The sequence below is a fragment of the Corythoichthys intestinalis genome, chromosome 9, assembly GCF_030265065.1.
Source record: "Corythoichthys intestinalis isolate RoL2023-P3 chromosome 9, ASM3026506v1, whole genome shotgun sequence".
Lineage (NCBI taxonomy): Eukaryota > Metazoa > Chordata > Actinopteri > Syngnathiformes > Syngnathidae > Corythoichthys > Corythoichthys intestinalis.
In genome coordinates this window covers 42,633,451-42,657,796 of record NC_080403.1, presented here as the reverse complement: position 1 = coordinate 42,657,796, position 24,346 = coordinate 42,633,451, and the positions used below count along the sequence as shown (strand labels likewise).

Below are 24,346 nucleotides of genomic sequence, written 5' to 3'. Positions count from 1 at the left end.
GTGCAGCTAACCTGGCAGGCTGTGTCTGAGGAGAACTTTTCTACATATCCGTCCATGATCAAACGTAAGTAAATAGTCCTTTATTTAAAGAAAGTTTGTAGTGTTTACTTTGTAATCACTGTATTCGCGGCCATTTTTAACACAAAGTTGCAATTTCTGATGGGGTTGAAAGGGGGCAATAATAGTATAGAGGGGGGTGTGCAAACAAGCCGCCGGTCGTCGGCCGAGTGGTATCTCTGTGGACAATCAGCCACAAAATGCAAGCCACCGCCGCATTAAAACGTGTGCTATGATCCTAGTATTTGAAATAACAAAATACGATGTTTACTCACTTCCTCGCAAGTCCAATGGTCCCACAGTAGGAGGGCTTGTTTTGGCCTGTTGAAACCCAAAAAGGCTCTCACGCCTCTCCCTGGTGCAGCAGCAATTTTCTGCAGCCGTTTGGCTGGCGTGATGCGAAAAATCAATGAATGAATCCGTAAAATCAGCTGAATCCCCAGTTCATTTGCATGCTAGAAAGCAATGCCTTTATTGTGAGATGCTAACCTGGGTGACATCACATTTGCATTTGTCTTAAACCGGAGACTGAAGCCGGAAGTCACACATTTTCTTGGCGCGGGATTCAAAAATTGAATATAATAAAACGAGCGCTTCCACACGTATCCAAGCGGTCCATTTCATTCAGGAGCATAAAACACAGCGTGAAATATGAAATAAACATGCTTTTTTGTGTAGTACGCATTTTAAGGAAGATTGCGTTTTCCATGAGGACCAGCGCACTTCTGCATAGTGTCGTAAAATCATGATGGTCGGCTGCAGATGGATGAAATAACATTTCTGTTTCCAGCGACTGTCTGAAGGATGAAAAGTAATTGGCTTTTGTAACTTTTTGTTGCTCTGCCATCTTTGCAGAACTCGCACGAAAGCCTCACCATCAACTTCCGTCTTTATAATGAATGGGGAAAGGGAAAGGTGACGTATGCCGTAAGGCAGTCAGCACATTTGTAGTTTCTTTGTATGGCAGAATTCCTGCCACCCTCCTCAGTTTATTAGTGCTGGTGAAAGCTATACAAACCCCCTCAAGATATAAATTAGGTGACATTCAACTAGTTGGCAGTCAACATATCACAAATGTTATGAAAGTATTTGGTTCACAGTGGGTATGGGTTCTTTGGATGCAATTCAGTATTCTTTCTCCTCCAAACATGAGAACCTGTGTTTCTACCAAAAAGTTCTATTTTGGTTTCATCTGACCATAACACATTCTCCCAATCCTCTTCTGGATCATCCAAATGCTCTCTCGCGAACCTCAGACGGGCCCTGACGTGTACTGGCTTCAGCAGGGGGACATGTCTAGCAGTGCAGGATTTGAGTCCCTGGCGGCGCATTGTGTTACTGATAGTTGCCTTTGTTACTGTGGTCCCAGCTCTCTGTAGGTCATTCACTAGGTGCCCCCGTGTGATTCTGGGATTCTTGCTCACTGTTCTTGTTATCATTTTGACGCCACAGGGTGAGATCTTGCATGGAGCCCCAGATCGAGGGAGATTATCAGTGGTCTTGTATGTCTTTCATTTTCTAATAATTGCTCCCACAGTTGATTTCTTTACACCAAGCGTTTTACCTATTGCAGATTCAGTCTTCCCAGCCTGGTGCAGGTCTACAATTTTGTCTCTGGTGTCCTTCGACAGCTCTTTGGTCTTGGCCATAGTGGAGTTTGGAGTGTGACTGACTGAGTTTGTGGACAAGTGTCTTTTATACCGATAATGAGTTAAAACAGGTGCCATTAATACAGGTAACGAGTGGAGCCTCGTTAGACCTCGTCAGAAGAAGTTAGACCTCTTTGACAGCCAGAAATCTTGCTTGTTTGTAGGTGACCAAATACTTATTTTCCACTCTAATTTGGAAATAAATTCTTTAAAAATCAAACAATATGATTTTCTGTTTTTATTCCACATTCTGTCTCTCATGGTTGAGGTTTACCCATGTTGACAATTACAGGCCTCTCTAATCTTTTCAAGTAGGAGAACTTGCACAGTTGGTGGTTGACTAAATACTTATTTGCCCCACTGTATGAGGTTATACAGCACCTCCACAACAATTACGTATTTTTACATTACTTACAGTGGCTGCTGCTGGCCGAAAAAAACTTCTAATACATATAACAATAACCATAAATATATAAAACATGTATTTCTGTCGGGGCTGTGTGAGTGTGAGCGTGTGTGATGTGGCGGTGGTGGGTCAAATCATCAGCCAATCAAACGTACGTTTGGGGGGGGGGATGGACCGGCACATTTAGCAAGTGAAAAGGGGTAAATGCAAGTCTCAACATAAGGGTTAGTGTTTTAGGTAAATAATTCACTTAATAACGGTAGGGTCAGTTCTATCCTTACAACATATGGGAAAGACAGGGTTTTAGGAAAATAATTCACTTAATAATGTTAGGGTCAATTCTATCCTTACAACATATGGGAAGACAATCTAAATTACTTGTATAACTGAACCCAGTATATAATGCAAATAAGGTTGCTTAAAAGTTGGTGGTGACAATTTGAGCAACCTGAAAAGTAGGTAGTGTTATGTCCCTACCATCCCTATGCAAACCTACGCCTTTGTCGTACAGTATATTGGTGTGGCAATAAACACAACAGTAACCTGTACTCTCAAACTTTGTTATGAAGTTAGCTGCTGCCATTCTGCAGTGCACAGCCCTAAAGATATAAAAGATTTTGCTTAACACGCAAAACAGAAAAAAAGAGCTAATAGGCTGCTAATAACACGAAAAATTTGTCAATGGGGTAGTAGTACTTACAGAAAAATGTTATTCTCATCCTTTTATTTACATAGGGTAGAAACTATAATCATATGAGCGCTGAAAAAAAAAAGCTAATTACTTAAGAAGCACTCTCCTAAATTCCTACCATAACATTTTTGAGTTGCTGTTTGCCTTTAAAGTATGTAAGCTTTGTGGTGATCGTCACTTCAGCCTTCCAATGGATTTGCTCAATTATTCCCCGTTTGAACAATAGTTTGGAATTGAGATCAGAATCAGATGTCGACCATGTGTCCTGGAATGGATTGTGTTCAACCATCCACTACATGCATAAAAATAAATAAATAATCAATTATAACAGCATGTTGCATACACAATATACCATCATTAGTTACCATAATAATTGGTTAATGACAACAGGGACCAAAAGAGTACTTGCGGACTCTAGTCCATTATTTCCCCACATTGCGCTGCTGTATTGTGCTTTTAAGTCAAAGAAACCTGTCTGTGTCCAGCATCACTGATGAGTCTGGCAGGCAAATAATGAAGGCCTGAAATAACCTCCCATACTTACTGAAATGTGGGATTTAATTCATTTTTTGACCAAGTTCTGAGACCAACAAATGACATGCACTCATATCAGAACATAAATGTGAAGCACTAGTAGGCCTTTTCATTTTCTATTTCATTTATTGTAATTGAAACCTTAAAACATGCCATTTAAAGCAACACAATGTAACTTTTGAGTTTTGGTCGATTTTAGCGATGCCAGAGGACTAAAGCGGTGGTGTTTTGCCTTAAGTAAGACTGCATTTCCCATGAGAACCAGCGCACACCCGCACAGTGTCGTAAAATCATGGTATCGCTGTCGCCTGCAGATGGATTAAACGTCATTTCTGTTTCCAGTGGCTGTGTGAAGGATGAATAGCAATAAGGTCATGAATCCAATTGTGGCTAAACAATACCATATGACGGTTGCCAACCTTGTGGCTTAGTTCGGCTAAGCCCGGCTTCACGCCAGTTAGTGAAAGCCGGGCCAATGTTTATTCTTGAGTGTTCTGGTAGCCTGGACAAAACTTTTTGACTCTTTTGTTGCTTTGCCATCTTTGCAGAATTTGCAAGAAAGCGTTCGCATCGACTTCCGTCTTTATAATGAATCAGGAAAGGGGAAGTGGCGTATGCCGTAAAGCAGTCAGCATATTTTTAGTCCTCGTGTGGGAATTATGAATTTGTAAAATTTGTGAAAGCAATACAGACCCCCTCAAGATATAAAGAAGGTGTCATTTAACTAGTTGTCAGTCGACATATCATAACAAATGTTATGAAACTAATTTATAAAGATTAAAAAGTTACCAGGTGTTGCTTTGAGAAAAATTGATAGAATTTTTATTTTCATGACATTCTTAAAATACCATCTTCCTGTACGAAAGTATTTTTTAAATCTACTGTTAAGACTCCTCATTGATTCATCATCTGAGCTGAGATACTGTGAATTCACCATGGTTACTAAATGGTAGATTGTTTACTCGCCCAAGGTCACTGTCTCGCAGGGCTGCCACTTGCTTATGTCTGCCAATATGCAAAAAATCATTTTTTTTTTCAACAGTGGTCAACAGCTGATTTCAAGAATGCATACATTCAGGAGGATGCCATTGAAAGGATGTCATTTTAAAATGAAAATTCCTTAACCGTTTCTTAGATGGCATGTTTTAAGGTTTCAATAAATGAAATGATTTTCTTCCATAACTCTTGCCTTTTATTGAAATGTTAAAAAGTTTCCCATATTTGTGGTCACTCTATACACAGTGTATCACAAAAGTGAGTACACGCCTCGCATTTCTGCAGATATTTAAGAATATCTTTTCACGGGACAAGACTGACAAAATGACACTTTGACACAATGAAAAGTAGTCTGTGTGCAGCTTATACAATAGAGTTAATTTATTTTTACCTCAAAATATAGCCATTAATATCAAAACTGCTGGCAAAAAAAGTGAGTACTGCTTGTCATTTTTCCTCAAAAATGTCATGTGACTCGTTACAGGAGTGCTGTCAGCATTGCTGCAGAGATTGAAGAGGTGGGGGGTCAGCCTGTTAGTGCTCAGACCATACGCCGCACTCTACATCAAATTGGTGTGCATGGCTGTCACCCCAGGAGGAAGCCTTTTCTGAAGACGGTACATAAGAAAGCCCGTCTGTCTCATCAGACCATAGGACATGGTTCCAGTAATCCATGTGCTTTGTTGACATGTCTTCAGCAAACTGTTTGTGGCGCAAATCACTGTCTTTAGGTCATGCCACAGCATCTCAATGGGGTTCAAGTCTGGACTTTGATGTGGCCACTCCAGAACATGTATTTTATTCTTCTGAAACCATTTTGAAGTTGATTTACTTCTGTGTTTTGGATCATTGTCTTGTTGCATCATCCATCGTCTTTTTAGCTTCAACTGTCTGACAGACGTCCTCAGGTTTTCCTGCAAAGCATCCTGATAAACATTTGAAATCATTCTTCCATTAATAATTGCAAGTTGTCCAAGCCCTAAGGCAGCAAAACAGCCCCAAATCATGATGCTCCCTCCACCATGCTTCACGGTGGGGATGAGGTGTTGATGTTGGTGAGCTGTTCCATTTTTCCTCCACACATGACGTTGTATGTTACTCCCAAACAATTCAACTTTGGTTTAATCAGTCCACAAAATATTTTGCCAAAACGTCCGTGGAGTGTCCAAGTGCCTTTTTGCAAACATTAAATGAGCAGCAATGTTTTTTAGACAGCAGTTGATTCCTCTGTGGAATCCTTCCATGAACACCGTTCTTGGCCATAATTTTACATATAGTTGATGTGTATACATATATATTGGAATTTGTCAGTGATTTTTGTAAGTCTTTAGCAGACACTCTAGGGTTCTTTCTTACCTCTCTGTGTATTCTGCGCTGAACTCTTGGTGTCATCTTTGGTGGACGGCCACTCCTTGGGAGAGAAGCAACAGTGCCAAACTCTCTCCATTTGTAGACAACTTCTCTGACTGTCAATGAATAAACCTCCAGACTTTTAGAGATGGTTTTGTATCCTTTCCCAGCTTTATACCTTGATCGCTGTCTTCAGACAGCTCTTTTGACCGAGCCATGATGCACATCAAACAATGGTTCTCATCAAGACAACTCTTACCAGGTGTGTGTTTTATAGTGGGCTGGGCAGCTTTAAACCAATCATCAGTGATTGGCCACACACCTGACTTAAATTGTTTGGTAATAATTCTCCTTAGGCAGAGGGATATAATATATGTATATCTATATGTGTATGTATGTATATATATGTATATATAATTAGTATATTAATTATAGGTATAATAAGGCCTGGCGTCCACATACTGTACGTAGACATAACATTGTGGATAATGTTGTCCATACATTACTCAAAATGTGATATGCGTGACATACAGGGAGTTTTTCATAATAAAAAATAGGCACTTACTGTTTTTTATTTTTATTTTATTTGTTTATATATATATAAATAATCTGTACTATTTATCTGCTTAGACACAGAGAACAGGAATCTTAGTGTGCTTATGGTCTGAACAGTTTTAATGTATCACATGGGAGTTTGATAGACTCCCATTGTTCATTATGTTTTATTCATTAGGCGAAAGCAGCAAACAGGAAGGGGTTTAGGGGAGACAGAAAGGGACCAAGCTGTCACTTATTCTTAACAAGGGTTAAAATTGATTTGTGTGTCTATATCGCCATAAATGGCAGGGAATTAGTTAATTGTTTTCTCAAATCTAGCGCTATTTTGAAATGTCTCACATTTGACCTTTGTGCGGCATAATTTCCCAGAGATTGTCCGGAAGCCATTCGCAAGCTCTGTATTAAATATGAAATGCAAATTAGAATCCGGAAAGAGCGCCATCTAGTGGGACATCGCCCCCTGTTAATGCAGAGTCTGCACTGTACGGGATTTCTCCGCGCATTGATCCAGGGACGTACAAGCTTGTAACGCCTGTGACTGGTTAAGAGCACTTGAATGAAATCCTTGACTTTGGAAGACTCGCTTTGAGGGCTGCTTCAAACAAATTTAACTCGGAACCTGGATGGTTAGAGGCTGCGTGTCCAGTCTTCTCGCATATTATTTTCCAATCTCTTGGCGTTGCTGCAGTCTCACGTCCGCTGTTCAGACTGCAGGCATTTGCCGACACTCCCTAACAATTTGCCCAGAGTCATCAATTATGCAGGGCAGCCGCGCGCACGCCGAGTCAAGATAGCAGCAGCAGCTTGAGCATCAGCAGCAATATGGCGACAGCCGCAGTTAGTCCAGACTTTTTTCGACATCTGCATTCCATCGGACGCCCCGAGGATTCTTGTTAAGGCGCGGGAAAGTAAGTAGACAACACATTTTTTGGGGCTTTGTGTCATCGTTTGCTCGCCACGCGGGTCGCAGTCCTACTTTGGCCACTGACTGCATCCCAATGCCGCAGAGCGCTCCCCCTCTCAGCATCCTTCCCGTCTCCCGCGATGGGCTGGCAGTAGCTCACACTAAACTATCTTATGTACGTCATTCATGACAATAACATGGCTGAGACAAATGCGCGTTTGTCGACGATCGGTTTTTCCGGTGGATAAAGCGAGTCAGCGTGTTGTTTGGGGTGTTGGCCTGCATGTTTGGAAAGACATTAGACAGCTCCATACAACATACGCAGATACAAACTGTGCTCAAACTTCTCCCAGTGGCCGTTTTGGCTCTCCAGTTTCCATTTTACAGACGCATTTGCATCGTTGTTATATTTTATATGCACCCGATCACTCTATCTTCTTTGCACCATTGCCCCCCCCCCCCCCCCTTCTCAAAAAGATGCGTCCTTACTTTGGGAGTCCTCACGGCGACAGTGGCACCCCCTTTTGTTCATCTCTGTCTCATGTGCTCCATTGGGGTGTGGTAAATAGCCCCGAAGAAGATTATTTATAAATGTATGCTCTCTGAGGTGTGAAATGGGTTCTGCTGATTTGGGCTGCTTTGAGTCGTCAGGATATAATCAGTGCCCTATATGAGTTAGTGTGGTCCCATAGCAGCAATATACGGAACCACACTGCAGTAGGTCATTTTAGACTTTGGCTTTGCTGTTTCCGAATGCCTCTTGCGTGATAGGGGATAGATCTTAACCCTTTATTGGGTAGGTGATTATTTTTGGTAGTTAAAAAAAAACTCGTGTCTATATACGTGGACATCATGTAGGCCACAACATTTTTATAATTTTACAAGTATGGCCTTCATGACATTTTTTTAATTTATCCTAATTGATTATTAATCATTATTGTAGATTTTATATAATTGTATAAGACGGAAAACACTCAGGTGACTTGAAGTTCCGCTCTGAGACCCCCAATTTGGCCATATTTCAAAATTGCCCTATATGCATGTGTGATACATCATTGGAAAGCTTAAAATCTCAATTTTCTAGGGGAAGAAATTTTTTGAACAGGAGGGCATTTAAAAAAAACAAAAACTTTTGAACCCTAACTCAGGGGTCGGCAACCCAAAATGTTGAAAGAACCATACTGGACCAAAAAAAACCCAAATGGAGCCGCAAAAAATTAAAAGCCCTAAATAAGCCTAATAATGAAGGTAACACATGCTGTACGTATCTGTATTAGCTATATTAGCCTACTATTAAAATGAGCAACTCAGCTAAAAATAGATAATGAACCTTCATGATTTAATGTTTATTTTCCCTGCAGTGCATCCAACGCACCAAGTGACTACTCTGTGTATGATGCCGCCTTGAGTTTAATTTCATTACAATATTAATGAATTGTTTCATTGCTTTCATGAAATGATAGAAATGCAATAAAAAAATCCGATTTTTTATGTCATTTTAATTTGAGGTTTTGAAAAACAACAAAATGGAACGTGCATAACATGCCCCATATGTGGGCATGTCTTTGATTTTCTTTATTATCTCGGTTTTGTTTTTGAAGTCTGCAAATAGGTGTTCTAATATGTTGATGAATGTCTCCTTCATGAACTCACCATCTGTGAACGGTTTTCCGTGCTTTATTATCTCCCGGGTTGTAGCAAAACATGCAGCAGTAGTGGAGTGTGGCAATGCAATCCAGTTCTTCAATCTATTTTTGCGCTCCATTCAGAAGTAATGGAATCACACGTTTTCTCTCACTCCCAGCTGGGTACTTGGCTGCCGGTTTGTGTACAATAGCCACCTGCGTGGTATCCCGCCCTGCTGATAGAAACGTATGTTGCAGGCTATGACGCAAGTCTTCGTCGACAGAAATGTTGAAATTTGATATTTTTTCTCTCCATTTTTACAGCAATGGAAAACGTTAAGAATGTTTTTGTGATTTTTGTCCGCGTACAGAAACCATATCAAAACAAAAAATATATTTCCATCAACCATCTTTCCATTTTCATTTTCAAACATTTTTGAAAATGCTCCAGGCAGAGCTAAAGAGCCGCATGCGGCTCTCAAAACACGGGTTGCCGACTCCCGCCTTAACTGGGGGTAAGAGCATAATTAAAGACACTATGATTTTAACAAGTTTTTATCGCGTACTTACCTTGTTTCGATCCAAAAACTCTGTGTAGCATACCTCACCGAGTGTCAAGACACAGGTGTGAATGGCCACAACTGGACTTTTTGGGGATTTTATGGATGAAACATGGTAATATAGCAAGGGTCACGATGCAGAAATCGCAGACATTCTGGAGTGGTCGCGATTTTCTTTTTCATACAATTACCCTTTTAAACTTTTTTTTTTTCTCCAAAATTTTCTTTTTTTGGATCAATTATTTATCATCTAAAATATCGGGGAAAATGTGACAGTAACAAAAAAATGCAATTAATCGATAGTTATGAAGTAGATATCCGTGACCTATTTACAGACACTATTTTTTTCCTTGTAATGTAATTTGTTTAAAAGTTTAAAATAAAGTCGTTTTTTTTTTTTTTTTAAACTAAATATTAGACATCAGTTAACAATTCTAAGCTAAAATGACAGACATTTTGAAATATAAATATAATTAATTACCTTCTTTTTATGGCTGGGTTGGAACAAAAGCGGTTGCACTGTGTCTGTAAACGGGGGTCTCCAGGGTAAAACGGACAAATTAAAAAATAGTTCGGGGGCTTAATGCGCCATGAAACTTTTATGGCAGCATATAGACTTATTGTTCTATCAAACACAACAGTTCTTTTGGCTTAAAATACAGCAGTTTATTTTAAAGAGGGGTGCAAGAGAAGACAACTGCTTTTTTAGCCTTGTCTGTATTTTCCGCCAAATAGATTTTGTATGATCGTGTGAATATATAAATGAGTAAAATGGCAATAAAAACAAAATTAATACATTTAAAATGACTAAAAACAAATAACCTCCGGTTATGGTCCCCAATGACACCAAGTTGGTTTTTGTTTTTTATTTCATTGTATTTGACTAATTTCCTGCCATTGACAATGATAGACATCTAATTCATTTTAACTGGGTTGACTGGCAGTGAATGCTCATGTTTCAGTGCCAATGACATCTATTGTTGTCAATGGTGTTAAAGGAGTGCCTTATAAAGGGTTAAAAGTGAGAACATGGTTCTCATCCTGTTCGGGGGCGAAAAATGTCTAATTCTTCACGACATGCATTTTAGAATATTAGCTCATTGTATTTGCTGGTCTCAGAACTTGGTTGGTGTATGAATGAAATCACATATTTCGGTGTATATGGGAGTTTGTTTGAGGCTTTCATTACTTGGCAGGCATACTCATCAGTGATGCTGGGCAGAGACAGGCCTGTTTGACTTAAAAGTAAAACTGGAAAAAAAAGTGGGGAAATAATGGACTCGAGTCCACAAGCACTCTTTTGCTCCCTGTGGTCATTAACTAATTATTACAGTAACTAATGATGCAATATTGCACATGAAACATGCTGTCATAAATGAGGGTTTACTTATTTTTATGCATTTAGAGGTGGTCAAACAAATCCACTGCTAAGCTGAAGTAACCACCTTCACAAAAGCCATAATTAAGTTAAAAAGCAAATGGCAACCTAAAAATGTTAGGGCACAACTGCCCTGCCTTAGTGGTTAAAGTAAAATATTGACATTCCCTAAAAGTGAAAAAAAAATGGATGGTAACTAGAGATGTCCCGATCGATCGGCGGGTGTTTTATAAAATAAAATCACCTCGTTCAGAGGATATGACTAAGCAACTATAGTAAACATGATTCCACAACTGAGGAAATTATCAGATTTAACAAACTTTCAACCTTTTGCAATTCGGAGTTTTTTTGAGGTGCTGTTTGAGGCCTACACATTCGATAACGTTTCTGAAATATGCACAAGGTTACTTTAATTATATTGTATATTGTTATTATTTATATCAGAGATGTCCCGATCGATCGGGTTTTCAAAGTATCGGAATCGGCAAAAAAATATCGGACATGCCTTTTTTTTAACATATATATATTTTTAATTAAATCGTTTTCTAATTGTATTTAACGTTACAGACATAATATGTTACACTCATCCAGAGTCTTTAGTTTAGGCTTAAGGTAGGGTTATGAAATTTATCCCGTTAATGGCAGTAATTTTTTTTTTTTTTTTTTAAATTTATCACGTTAAAGTATTTAACGCAATTAACGCATGCACTGCACGACCCACTCATGCATTGTCGCGTTCAATCTGTAATGGCGCCGTTTTACCTATATGTGGAGCTAAAAGGCAGCGTAAAACAGGTAGAGTGAATTTTGGCAGCCTTTGGAGCCTTTTTATAATTGGCTAAAGCCTTACAATCTCCCTTCCTAGGATTAGAAATATCGTGGGAAGCAATGTGGGGAAGAAAGGTAGTAATTGATCTTTTTCTTAACCCCCTATGTTATTTCCCAACGCAGAGAAGATATATCAATTGGTACCACAACGCACAGTCATGGTTGCACTTCCCATCATGCATTTGGGCAGAACAGTTAAATGGCTACAGTATTATTTACTGAAAGCTCAACAAAAACACTAGATGGCAATATTTAGTCACAATATACAAAGTCACATTTATCCTTTAAGAATTACAAGTCTTTCTATCCGTGGTTCCCTCTCACAGAAAGAATGTTAATAATGTAAATGCCATGTTGAGGATTTATTGTCATAATAAACAAATACAGTACTTATGTACTGTATGTTGAATGTATATATTCGTCCGAGTTTTATTCATTTTTTTCTTAAAGCATTGCCAAAATGTATATGATCGGGAAAAATTATCGGGAATGATTGGAATAGAATCGGGAGCAAAAAAAAAAGCAATCGGATCGGGAAATATCAGGATTGGCAGATACTCAAACTAAAACGATTGGATCGGGAGCAAAAAAACATGATCGGAACAACCCTAATGGTAACAATAATGAATAAATTCCTTCTGTCGATTTAAAACTTTGTCAAATATCTGGAACTAGGATTAATTGAGCCTTAATGAAAGATGAACATAAAGGCAAATGGAGGGCACTACCTGTCTGCAGTAGAATTAGGCAAACTGAAACCATATTCACAAAGACCTTGACAATCACACTTGGATGACCACACCGGTAGGATCCAATGTTTAAAAGCGACAACTATGACATAAGCGTCAACAGATGTTAAGCACGTTTTGAAAGTCTTACGGGATTTACCATTGTGCCATTTCTTTCGAGGCATATTTTTCCCCAAATTATTGAATGATTCAGAAGGGCATAACCTCGGAGTCTTTAAAATGTGAAATTCCACTGTACTATACAAGCAACCAATAGCAATATAACGTCTAGTAAAGGGGTCAGCAACCCAAATGTTGAAAGAGCCATATTGGACAAAAAAACAAAATATTTCTGGAACCGCAAAATATTGAAACCCTTATAGTGAACGCAGCACATGCTGTATGTATCTATAATAGCTCGATTAGCCTACTATCAAAATGACTAAATTGGCTACAAATACAGCCTTCATGATTACCGTATTTTCCGCACTGTAAGGCACACCTGAAATTGCCTGGCACAGCCAGACTATTGTCCCTGTATTTTTCAAACACCGTGAGAAATAGTCTGGGACCCAGCCCATTAACGGCCTCTCGAGCAAGGTACAAAATCAATCGTCCAATCAGATTCGTTTATTTGCGTGACGTGTTCTTAACGAGTAACGTCACTCTTGCTCGCCGAAAGTTGTGTCTACAACAACACAGATGGTGAATGGGGGAGCCTAGAATATGTTCCAATTCACGGTAAAACCAGTTTTAAATTACCAAAAACACATCGAAACAAGTCATTGACAACAATCAACATGGCTCGCGCTAGCCATGTTGAATAAACTTCTCCATTCTCCGCTCACGCTAATTACTTGTTGCTTTAACAACGTCACGTCTGCCCGTCGCTGATTGGTCCACTCCGCTGTCTGTTAGCTGTGGCTAGCTCCGCCCTCGGAATTTGATCCGCCGGACGGTCGGCAGACTCAATCGCTGGAACAGCGGTGAATCTGGTATACCAGGCAACACCTGAAAGCCTTCAATTTTCTCAAAAGCAACAGTGCACCTTATAATCTGACGTGCCTTATATATGGATCAGTATTAGTTAATCATTACATGACATTCCGTTTAGCCCAGCTCCATCGTGTGGATGCATAATTCGACGCCAACCAATACTACTATTGCACCTTATAACGCAGTACATGAAAACGGTTTTAAAATAGTTGAAGGTGTGCCTTCTATTCCAATGCGCCTTATAGTCTGGAAAATAAGGTAAATGTTTAGTTTCACTGCAGTGTATCCTATAGAGAATAAATCACCATGTGAGTACTCTGTTGTACGATGATGCCTCAAGTTTAACTTCATTACAATATAAATGAATTATAAGAAAGTTTATGTCATGTTTCTCCTCCTACAGAAACAGTATTGAAACAAAAAATATGTTTCCCTTCCCCATCTTTTTCCATTTTAAAATATTTTCGAAAAATCTCCAGGAAGCCACTAGGGCAGCGCTAAAGACCCATGGGTTGCTGGCCCCTGGTCGAGTATATCTCATGTAGAGCTGAAACGAATACTCGAGCAACTCGAGTTTAAAAACTGATCCGAGTAATTTTATTCACCTCGAGTAATCGTTTAATTTTGACAGCTCTAAGCATCACGTTTTGCTCGGACTACTTTTAATGCGGGCCAACGCGCTGTTGTCTCGTGCGTGGAGGAAGAAGCAAAAAAAAAAAAAAAAAAACTTACTGAAGCCGACAGCCGCTACAAACGACGCCGACGTTGCTAAAAACTAGCCCGCACGATGCTACGGTGGTAGCAGGTAGCGTCTGATGTGTCTCATAGAGATCAGATGTATGTTGAACTAGATGCAAAATGACAGTCAGCGGAGTTAGTGAACAGCCGCCATCTTAAAACAGTAGACTTCTAAGCACTAATAAATGAGATTAACGTTACTGTCACTCGCTCACGTAACGTTAGCCCTGCGGAAGGCTAGGTTTCTATTAATTATGACCACTGTCGATGCGTGGCTAACGTGTCTTACATACAGGCTTTAACATAACATAGCACTGTGGATTGATGAGGGTGTAAAACAACAACTTAATAATGCTAACTGTCAATTTTGGCTCAGTAGTCATTGCTGGATAAAACACCAAGTAGCACTGGTGTCTAATGTGCTCCAATACAGAATGTATCAAACATTTATTTTGAAACGTGAAAAAACTCAAAATCCTATCAGGACTTACAGTTTAGACTAATTTAAAACTTAACTAGAACTTAAAAATAGCTTGACACAAATAGAAATTCAATTGGAACATGTGGGAAAAACACCTAACTTTTAAGTGATGTGTGTTATCAAGCGTAATGGCATTTTTAGGTAAGAAATATATATAATATATTTTATAAGATCTAAAAGTTTTTTGAGTGAAAGCAGTGAATTAGTCTTTTTTTTAAAATTATTATTCTAGTTACATCTGAGATGCAATTGTTGGCTGTTTTCAACAATGTACATCGAAAATAAAGACATTGATTGACTGAAAATGGTTCAATATTAAATGAAATGTCTTGTTATCTTATGTGTATTTATAATTGCTCTTCACCTAAAAATATATGTTTTATCCGATTATTCGATTAATCGATAGTATTTTCAGTCGATTACCCGATTACTAAAATATTCGATAGCTGCAGCCCTAATCTCATGTTGATAAACCTTCTCAATCTTTTCTAAGGAGATGTAAGGGTGACCTTTTTTCATTATTGCTATGTTACATAATTACAGTACATCTGAAACATGATTATAACAATATATTTGAGAGAAAAAGCATGTTATTTTGCCTCTTTCAAATCCTAATATCTGAACATTTAAATATGTAAACTAAAGTGCAATCACATTCGTAAATGAATGGCTTCTGGTTTTTGAAATGTAAATAAACCAATCTATTGTGATAAAACAACAAAATTTCAATAACTGCATTAACCATCAAAAAGAAATCTAACTGTAACTGTAGTCTTGAAACAAATCTGAATAAGGAAAAACATTGCAATAAAATAATGCCAACTGGTTAAACTTGAGAGGAGCTGAGATCTGTCATGACAGAACATCGCTTCAATGATATCTGGCGCCATCTAGCGTCGTAAATGGGTATAATGTCTAGACTGCGACTATAAGACGACCCCCACTTTTTCAGTCTTATTTCAATGCAAAAAACACCGTCTTATATTAGGGCCAATACGGTAAATACGCGTCGGAATGCCCAATGAAATTATGTGTACAAGGTTGAAGTCACCAATTTGAGTTAAGTTTGCCCTTCACTGCTTGCATTTTGGTGGCAGCGGCAATAAGAAAAGACTGCAGAAGATGACAGATCAGCATTTTTTATTCCGGACAGTGTGTGTGTGTGTCCCGCTGATCAGAGTGATTGTGATGCCTCTTCCTCTTTTGGACCACATCAGACCAACTCCAATCAGATGTTTGCTAGTTAGCCGAATGGACGGTTTTGTGTCAAATGATGGAATGCAGACAGTGGTGTCTTTCTCAGCACAGAGGACACAGTGGCTCGCTGAACATCGACAAGTTTTTGGGAGACAAATGAGGCTCAGCGATTTTCTTTCTGTCGTCACTGACCCACATGACTCATAATAAATTTTGTTTGAGACTGCTTTTTATTAATGTTTCATTGTAGAGTTGTCTGTCTGCCCGGGTTGTAATCAAAAAGGCTGAGGTCAAATTGCATTGGGGCATGATGTCCAATGGGCTCATGAGCATATTGACATATTGTTACTATTTTTTTAATCGATTAATCAGACGATTAATTAATCGATCAATTGGATAAATGTCACTTTTTTCATTTACCTTCACAATTTGAATTGAAGTTGCATGCTGTAAGTAACAATGAAGACAAAATGGATGACTATTTCCTTAAAATACATTACTTTATTATAGCTTCCTGATTTAACTGTAGTCTACAACTGTACTGTTTGAAGTACATAGGTTTTTAATAAAGGTTCTGAGTTTAAAACAAAACAAATTCTCAGTGCACAAATCAGACCAAAGTCCTGTTCATTGAAATAAAAAAAAGTGCTGCTGAATGACTTTTTTTTTTCTTGCCGGCAAATCACTGATATAAATTGTTTCAATGACTCAATTATTTTTCTTTAAACATACTAAACAACAAAATCAAATAAGGAGCAGGGAGCCTGTAACGAATCAGTTTTCTTTATCACAGTTGTTCATATGCATTCCAAATCCAAATTCAAAGCACACTCTTTTGTATGACAATTTACAGTTCGAATGGGAGTTTGTGTTGAAAGGAGACTGTAAGGCTAGGTTCATACCGCAGCTCTTAATGCACGAATCGATTTTTTCGTGTTTTTCCGACTCGAGCAAGGCATTAACTTGACGGTCTGAACAGGACAAGTCGAATGGAAGTGGACCATTTCAAATCTGATCTGGGTCACTTTTGTATGTGGTTTAAATCCAATCTGGGCCACATTTTTTCGGAATGTGGTGGCGGTCTGAACTGTCAAGTCTCCCAAATCGGAATTCATGCAGCAATTACGTCAGCAAAGAGCGAGAGCTGCAGGCAAGACGGTAGCGATGTAGCTGTTCATTAGCGTTAGCGCCTAGCTTTTACTACACAGGAGACGGGCTTCACCACAGTCATAAAATAATTAGGGCTGTCAAACGATTAAAATTTTTAATCAAGTTAATTACAGGTTAAAAATGAATTAATCGTAATTAATCGCAATTCAAACCATCAATAACATTTGCCATATTTTTCTGTAAATTATTGTTGGAATGGAAAGATAAGACACAAGACGGATACATACATTCAACGTACGGTACATAAGTACTGTATTTGTTTATTATAACAATAAATCAACAAGATGGCATTACATTATTAACATTCTGTTAAAGTGATCCATGGATATGAAGACTTGTAGTTCTTAAAAGATAAATGTCAGTACAAGTTATAGAAATGTTATATTAAAATCCCTCTTCATGTTTTTGTTGTAATAAAATTTGTAAAATTTTCAATCAAAAAATAAACTAGTAGCCCGCCATTGTTGATGTCAATAATTACTTACACAATGCTCATGGGTGCTGAAGCCTATAAAATCAGTCGCACCCAAGCGCCAGCAGAGGGCGGCAAAACTCTGAAAAACACAACAAGTACACATTTCACTTTGCAGTCATTTTAATCTGTCTGAGTGGGGCATTTGTGCGTTAATTGAGTCAAATATTTTAACGTGATTAATTAAAAAAATTAATTACCGCCCGTTAACATGATAATTTTGACAGCCCTAAAAATTTGTAAAATTTTCAATCAAAAAATAAACTAGTAGCTCTCCATTGTTGATGTCAATAATTACACAATTCTCATGGTGCTGAAACCCATATAATCAGTCGCACCCAAGCGCCAGCAGAGGGCGACAAAACACAAAAAAACACAAGTAACAAGTGGACATTACACTGGGCTGTCATTTTAATCTGTTTGAGCTGGGAAAGTGCATTAAATGCGTCAAATATTTTAACGTGATTAATTTAAAAAATTAAATACCGCCCATTAACGCGATAATTTTGACAGCCCTAAAAAAATACAATGAAAAAAGGGATAAGCCTGATAATGCTCGGTTTCTTACTGTGCACCAAATGAGCAATATTTAAGTATGCTTACATGGCCGAGTCGGGGCAAACTGACGCACACACATAAGGTATGTGTGTATGTGTGCGTCATGCAAACACAGTGCGTAGTTATTTGTTTTGATGCTTCTGCGCATGCGGGTCAGTTTGCTGAGCACGTGTCATACTGCGAATTAGTGCACATTCATAATACTTGAACCGGCTCAATTGACAAAGGCAGTTTGAATGGGCACGGCCAAAAAACAGATATGACAAAAAATTGTGCATTAAGACCTGCAGTATGAACCTAGCCTACGTTGTTATATGAATGGGTTTATGTGTGTGGTTTCTTAATAATAGGAAATGAGACAACTTTACTATCTAACAATAACCCAAGTGCTAATATGCTTCTCCAAAACACAATATAAACTTAAGACACTGATTAGCATAATCGCTAGCTAGCTTAGTACTTTGTGTTAAGTAGTAATGTCTCATCAACAAAGAATACAAACAACACAATTGGCTTCATTTACTCACCTCTGACGGAGGCACACTGGATCTATCAACACTAGGGTGACCATATTTTCATTTCCAAAAAAGAGGACACTCAGCCCGGCCTCAAGATACTTGAATTTTACTCGAAGTTCACGCAGAGATGTCTATATCACTTTAATATATTTAAAGTGTGCCCCCTCACTTTGGATGGGAAAATGCAGTTTGAAAATAAAAAAATAATTAATAATGACTATAATATATATATATATAATGCAGACCCATTGAAATGTAGTCCAGTCAATACACGTACACACAGTAGGCTATGTGCCAACTAAACATTTTTATAAATTACTATCACGACAATTGTCCTTGACAAATTGTTATTCCTATTCAATTGATATTCTCATTCAATGTTCTAGATTGCACACAAACAATAACCGAAGTAAACGGACAAACTATTCAACCAGCATGCTTCCAAACGTAGCAGTTCAAAACTACGTTTCCCATAATGCCTGACATAGTTTAGCTTACTGATAGCTAGCTGAGGCAAAAATCAAACTTTGCTAGAAAGGTTTACAATCATCGGCAGCGCAACGATGCGACACCAAATGGGATTTTACAGTCAAAGCTCCGACAGAAGTCAACAGTTGCCATTATTTACGTATTTATCGTTAAAAACGTAACAACTGGGCAGGCGTTGTGGCCAAATTGTCAACCCATTAGATGGCGGGAAATGCCTCATGATAGGGGTAAATTGCCAACAAAAACAAGAAGAACTACTCCTTCCCTCCCTTCTAGTAGGAGCCATGTCAACTGCTGCCACCCAGCGGCCGGAGGGATTCTCTTCAAATTGGTCCCGTGAAAAATCATAAAAACCGGACATTTTTATGAATTTAAAAAACCCGCCCGGACGACGAGGATAGTACGTGAAAGTAGGACTTGTCCAGGCAAAAGAGGACGTTTGGTCACCCTAATCAACACACAAGACAATCTAACTCTCAACACTTTGTAATATTATTGATTCAGCACCCCAACCTGAGTGTAGCACTGAATTCTCTGTTCACATTGCACACAAACAAGGACGCAAACGGGACTGCTCATAGCTGCTGGCAAAATCGATTAATTAGTTTGCAACTAATTCATTAATCGATTTAATCGATTAGTTGTTGCAGCTGCCTTATAAAGCAGTTAGCCTATTAGCCCTTCCACTGCTTTTCAGTTTTGTACAGTTGCAGTAGACTGTACATACCCCGCTGGCCATGCTTCAGCATCCTGCTCGAAATCACCTTGAAAGTAGATCAATGGGTGGAAGGAGATTTGGAGGTTGTACCGAGGTTGGGTTACTTGAAGCACAGTTCGTCCCTCTTCTGGGTCATGATGATGGTTTTCATCAGGAGTACTAGATTGGTGGATCAATCTGCCTGTGGACTTCCTTCTTGCTGATTGAATTTCACGTCCGTACGTTGCATTTGTCCAGTTTGTGGAAAAAAGAAAAGCAAATGGCCGACAACCCAACTCTTCACCAAACAATTGAAGGGAAAAAATTATGTGTTTTCTTGGACAATAAAGAGAGGCAGATTATGCCTGGTGGCCTGTGTTACATGATAGAAGATACATTTATACATAGCACACAGGCATGTACTATGTATGTAGTATTATTCCAATAGGTATTGAGCATTCCTACATCATTACTTTTAATTAGAGCATTTTAATCTATATTTTGTATGTAATCTAGAGTTCCTATGTTGCTATTGGGGATAAAACTCGATTTATTATTTATGAATTAGCTCCTATGCCATATAGCAAAGCAAGTGTACATACAGTATAGAACACAGCAATGCACCTTTTTTTGTTCCACGCGCAATAATAGGAATGTTTTAGCGAGACACGATAATTATATGACTCAATTTATTATGTTTGTTTTTCTTTTTCAGTACTTTTCACTTAAGGAGAACTGACTTTAACAAAGGGAGGCACTTAATCATTTACATCCATTCATTTTTTACTAGTGTGTATCCCGCTCATGGGTCTCCCAGCTGACTTTGAGTGAAAGGCGAGTTCCCATACATCACCTGTCTATCATTTGGGCACATATAGACAAACGAATCTTTTACATTTACACCTGTTGGCATATGAGAGTTGTTAGTTCCCCGACATGCATATTTTTGAATTAATTTCCCGGAGAAAAAACATGCAAACGCATTTACACCTCACGTTGTCCACTCCTTTAAACATAATTTTGTTGAGTAATCTATGCAAAAACAATTCTTTTTTTTTTGTACATATCCAAATATTTTTCTGCTTAATAATGAATGCCTTTGTCTTTCAGAGCTGGATGTCTGCAATGGAAAACAAATAAAGAAGAACTAGCTGCAGGATGAAAACATGGCCGCACCCATTCTCGCACCCCCAGGACCTGACAGCTTCAAGAAGTTTACGCCGGAGTCGCTCGCTAACATCGAGAAGCGCATCAATGAAGAGAAGAACAAGAAACCAGCCAAACCCCGGTCGGACAGCAGTCACCGCGACACGTCAGACGAGAATGAGCCCAAGCCCAACAGGGACCTGGAGGCTGGGAAGAGCCTGCCGCTTATCTATGGCGATATTCCAAACGGCATGGTGGCCACACCGCTAGAGGATCTCGACCCCTTCTATGTCAACCAGAAAGTTAGTCACGCACTCACTCACACTGTGCAACATTTACCCAATGAGGCCTCTGCTGTGTATTTTCTCCCACCATAGGAACATTGAAGTTTCAAATCAAATGGTTGGCATCAAGAAAATTGTGGTAACTAAGCACAAAAATGTTTAAGTATAAACTGTCAAATGCATTGAAGCAGTTTACCATTAATTGTGAAAGTACATGTAAAAATACTCGTCTTAATGTACCTCAATATCAAATTCGGAATTTTTGCAGTGTGAAAGCGTTACTGTATGTAAAGGATAAAAAAAGTTATTTCCTTCCCTCACTCATAACTGTCATTTCACTTTCACTTTCTGTTGATAATAAACGAAAAATACAGGTAGTCTCCAGGTTACAAACGAGTTCCGTTCCTACGCTGGCGACGTAACTCGAATTTCCGTGTAATTTGGGATTTACCCTTTGAGTACCCCTAAATCTTAAAATAACTGTCCAAAAAGTCTGAAAGTTGTGTATTTTGTTGAATGATGGAGGATACACTGCCCTCTGGTGGTAGCGTTGAGTTTGGCTGGACTGTCACCTTGTATGACTGAAGAGCAGACTCAGACGTCTGACATGGGCAAAGGATAGCTGCGCTCTGGTTTGGCCACATAAGGCTGTAACATAGACTTCATAATGATGTTGACAGGTCATATTCATCAGACACTGTGCCACGCCTTCAATTAGGGGGCCGTCCTACACTCTGCTTGAGTCCGTCGAAGTCGGTCGCAGTTATTCTCCAATGCAGGATTTAGGTTGAGAAAGTTCGAAAGTTTTACCGCATACAAAAAGGAAGGATTGTCTCAGGAGTGATTTGCTTGAGGTTTCAAGATAATTATTATATTTTTCGCACCATGCATGCATTTTGAAACGTGAGAAAAACCAATGGGAGAAGTTAACCGCTACGGCATTGGCGTCATAGTTCGCAATATCTACGTAAAATAAATGCTAATTGCCCGTTTTTTTGTTTTTTGGGTTTTTTTTTTTTTTTGCTTTTAACCAAGAATCAAGACTGTTTTACATCCATATTGATAAAGAATTCAAGGATTTAAGCATTTATTCCCAAAATTTTCAACGTAAAAAGCTTTTTGTGGTTATAAAGCGGCACCACAGTAGCTTAAAGACTTGTACCACATTCGACATATTTACGTATAATAAATGCTAACTGCCCGTTTTTTTTTTTTTTTTTTGCTGTAAACCAAGAATCGAGACTGTTTTACATCCATATCCCTAAAGAAATCAGGGATTTAAGCATTTATTCACAAGAATTTTCAACGTAAAATTCTCTTCGTCTGTGTTTCCACTCTATCAGCTTTGACGGAGATAGACCTCGTGTCCCGTCTATGGCTGTAAGTTGTTTCAGCAAATATATGTTAGTGTATGCAATTGTAACTAAGTTTAGAGCTACAGTTTGTGGAGTTATGTGTGAGCGATTTGCTATGACAATTGTAAATACGTTAGCGCATTTATGATAGCAGACTTTTGTTAGGCAAATTAGGCTAATTTAATCTACTAAATTTACATATTGATCAGACTACATAGACGTTTGAACACCAATTGTTTTGCATCAATTGTTTTATTGTTAAAATATATGTCGTTTTGAACATAAGTGTAAATATGCGTGTTACAGCTTTACAAATTGTCAAAAGTGAAGGAAGTAAAAAGCTTCAAAAAGCATAATTGCCTTATTTATTGTCTGTAAAGCTGAAGTTCACATTTAGTGAAGACAGAACACATCATATTAATGAAGTAAAGTAAAAACCAGTGTTGTTTTTTGCACCCATTTCAAAATCTGTTTGTCTTCATCCAGTGTTCGTCAACGAAAACTCACACAAATTTCTTGTAGTTTTAGTCGACAATTCTCAATGTTTTCGTCTATAAACTAGAAAAGTTTTAGTCGATGAATAAATAGATAAAAGATTTCCAATAATTTCGAATTAACATGACAGACGAGCACATAACTGTAGAGTCTACAAGGACATTACCATTTTCATGATGATAATACAAACTCAGCAGGAAAATGACACATTATTTGCAATTAATTAAACTCACCTTGACGCCACAAACTGTATGTAAAATGTTTTCCAAGAGTTTAAGAAGACACCGAGTCACTGTGCTAAATGCTAATATGAACGCTATGCTAACGCTACAAGTCAGTTTAGTGTGTGATGATCACGTCATCATGGCATATCTAGCCAAGATAAGGCCGGTGAGTAAGCGTGTGTGTTGGCCGGGCGGAGGCGCAGCACGTCGCATGAGTGACACGGCCAAAAGCTGCTAAATGCGTTCTAACTACACATACAATAAGAAAATATCACACATTGTGAATTTATGACGGAAACTTCATGTCGAATGACTTCATGACGAATTTTCACGTCATTCTCGTGTCGTCAGACGACAACTGGGATCCATCTCGTTATGTTTTAGTCTCCGAAGACACGTTTTAGGCGCGTCATCGTGACGTCGTCATGACAAAATTGTTCGTTGACGAAATATTTTCGTTATTGTCATTGCTGACGAAAACAACACTGGTAAAAACAAAGATACTGTGAGGTACAATAAGGTACTGTTAAAAAAAACAGCAAAAAATTAACGACTGGAGACAAAATGGCAGACGAGACTCCGGCGTCGTAAAGTCGAAATTGTGTAAATCGAGTACGTCGTAACCTGGGGACTACCTGTACTGTATTAGAAGTCTTAAAATCTGAAACAAAAACAAATGATAGCTTATTAGTTAATGTGTCATTTCAAATCCATTAAAAGCAGTCAGATCAGCAAGTGGAAGATTAAACTGTGCAACATATCGCTACCTCGCATGAATCCGTTTGAAAGGTGACAAAGCTGGATTTATGTGGTGACACTGAGTATATTTGAGGCTTATGTTTGAATGAACAAGTTACACTCGGATTATACAGTGGAGCAAATAAGTATTTAGCCAACCACCAATTGCGCAAGTTCTCCTACTTGAAAAGATAAGAGAAGCCTGTAATTGTCAACATCGGTAAACCTCAACCATGAGAGACAGAATGTGGGAAAAAAAAAACAGAAAATCACATTGTTTGATTTTTAAAGAATTTATTTCCAAATTAGAGTGGAAAATAATTATTTGTTCACCTACAAACAAGCAAGATTTCTGGCTGTCAAAGAGGTCTAACTTCTTCTAACGAGGTTTAACGAGGCTCCACTTGTTAGCTGTATTAATGACACCTGTTTTAACTCATAATCGATATAAAAGACACCTGTCCACAAACTCAGTCACTCACACTCCAAACTTCACTATGGCCAAGACCAAAGAGCTGTCGAAG

The 24,346-nt window shown here is 38.5% G+C and overlaps 1 protein-coding gene across 2 annotated transcripts in view; it reads left to right on the top strand.

The window, feature by feature from the left end:
• Positions 1 to 6,736: 6,736 nt before the first annotated feature.
• Positions 6,737 to 24,346, top strand: part of LOC130921347 (sodium channel protein type 8 subunit alpha-like) — a 120,911-nt gene continuing 103,301 nt past the window's right edge. For both annotated transcript variants that reach the window (XM_057845109.1, XM_057845110.1), the window contains exons 1-2: positions 6,737 to 7,149; positions 20,691 to 21,028. In XM_057845109.1, the coding sequence (XP_057701092.1) occupies positions 20,747 to 21,028 (282 nt within the window). In that variant the 5' untranslated portion in view covers positions 6,737 to 7,149; positions 20,691 to 20,746. The remainder of the gene's footprint in view (positions 7,150 to 20,690; positions 21,029 to 24,346) is intronic.